General features: G+C 71.7%; 1 protein-coding gene across 1 annotated transcript in view; it reads left to right on the top strand.

Moving 5' to 3' along the window:
• The first annotated feature begins 426 nt into the window (after positions 1-426).
• NUP160 (nucleoporin 160) overlaps positions 427-1382 on the top strand; it is a 34695-nt gene continuing 33739 nt past the window's right edge. Inside the window, exons 1-2 of the mRNA XM_019472401.1 lie at positions 427-546; positions 729-868. Coding sequence (XP_019327946.1) covers positions 427-546; positions 729-868 — 260 coding nt within the window. The remainder of the gene's footprint in view (positions 547-728; positions 869-1382) is intronic.

The raw sequence follows: 1382 nt of genomic DNA, 5'->3' as shown, positions 1-1382 counted from the left end.
CTCCATGGTGCAGCCGGGCTCCGACACCGGGCTCAGGGCAGGGCACTGCGGGCAGGCGGGCACCGGCATACCGACATCCCCCGGCACCGGCGGGGCACAGGGCTGGTCTGGAGAGGGAGAGCAGTGTGGTTAGGGGGTGCGGACACCCCCAAAGGTCCGGGCAGCCTCTGGGGCCAAGGGGGGCTCACACCCCCTCACAGTGAAGAGCCCCTGGCGTTGACTTGATGGCCAAACCCTCCAGGTTGGGGGGTGCCAGCATCCCCCAACCCCCAAAATCCCTGGCTACGGATTGGCCGAGGCAGGATGCGGCCCAGCCGGATCCTGGCATAGCCCACCGAGGCCTCCCGCCCATGGAGGTCCTCAGATTTGGGGGTTCGCCCCCCCCTTACCCCAGAGCCGTGCGATGCACCCCAGCAGCCGGGGGCCATGCTCCCAGAGGAGGAGGTGGCCTGGCGGGACCAGCACCATCGCCGCACCGAGCCCCCACCCACCAGCACCCTGTGCCGGAGCCGTGCGTCACCGCCGCACCCACGGGACACCTTCCCGGTGAGCTCAGCACTGGCTCACCCTTCCGGACCGCCAGTGCCACCGGCTGCTCCCCCGCGGCACTGGGATCCTCCCGTGCCACCGAAACCGCTCGGTGCCACCAACCCGGTTGGGGCACAAACGGGCCGCCGGCAGCAAAGCGTGCCGGAGCGGCGAGGGCTTGCTGCCATGCTTTTTGGCAGAGGGACGGTTTGCGGCAGGGCACTGAGCCCGCTCGCCTCAGTGGGCGGGTGGCCTCAGGGACGGTGACCTTCAGCTGGGCCATGTGCCGGCGGCAGGGCCGCCCGAGCCCCCCGGCACTAGGGGTGCCGGCACCGAACCGGTCAGGCCGGTTCCCGCCGGCTCCTCCCCGCATCCACTGTGCCGCATGGCCGTGCTCCCGCCACCGCCCTCCCCATGGCTTTCCCGCGCAAGCCAGGAGCCCCCCAAAAAACCCACCGCGGTGCCCCCCAAGCGGGGCCCAGCTCCACATCCCCAGGCTGTGCCACAACCCAGGCCCCCAGGTGCCGGCACAGCTGGCTCTGCTGCGGGGCACCCCCTCGGCACCCCGGCTCTGGGTGGTTTGGGGAGCAGGCCCCCCAAACCCAAAATCCTTCAGACTAGCCACGGCCCCACGGCCATCTCGGCCAGGGGAGACCCAGCCCCACGAGCACCCTGGCACCGGAGGGGCACCCAGCCCCACGGCCACCCTGTACCACCGGGGACACCAGGGCCAGGAGACCCCGAGCACCCACCCCCGGCAGGGTCCGACCCCCATCCCCACCCATGACCAGGTCCCTGCCGGGGGACAAGAGGGGACGGCCGGGTGGCATTAGGGGGCAGACAGGGTCACGGCT

This window comes from Aptenodytes forsteri, unplaced genomic scaffold, assembly GCF_000699145.1.
Source record: "Aptenodytes forsteri isolate BGI_AS27 unplaced genomic scaffold, ASM69914v1 Scaffold596, whole genome shotgun sequence".
NCBI lineage: Eukaryota > Metazoa > Chordata > Aves > Sphenisciformes > Spheniscidae > Aptenodytes > Aptenodytes forsteri.
This window is presented reverse-complemented; position numbering and strand designations above follow the sequence as displayed.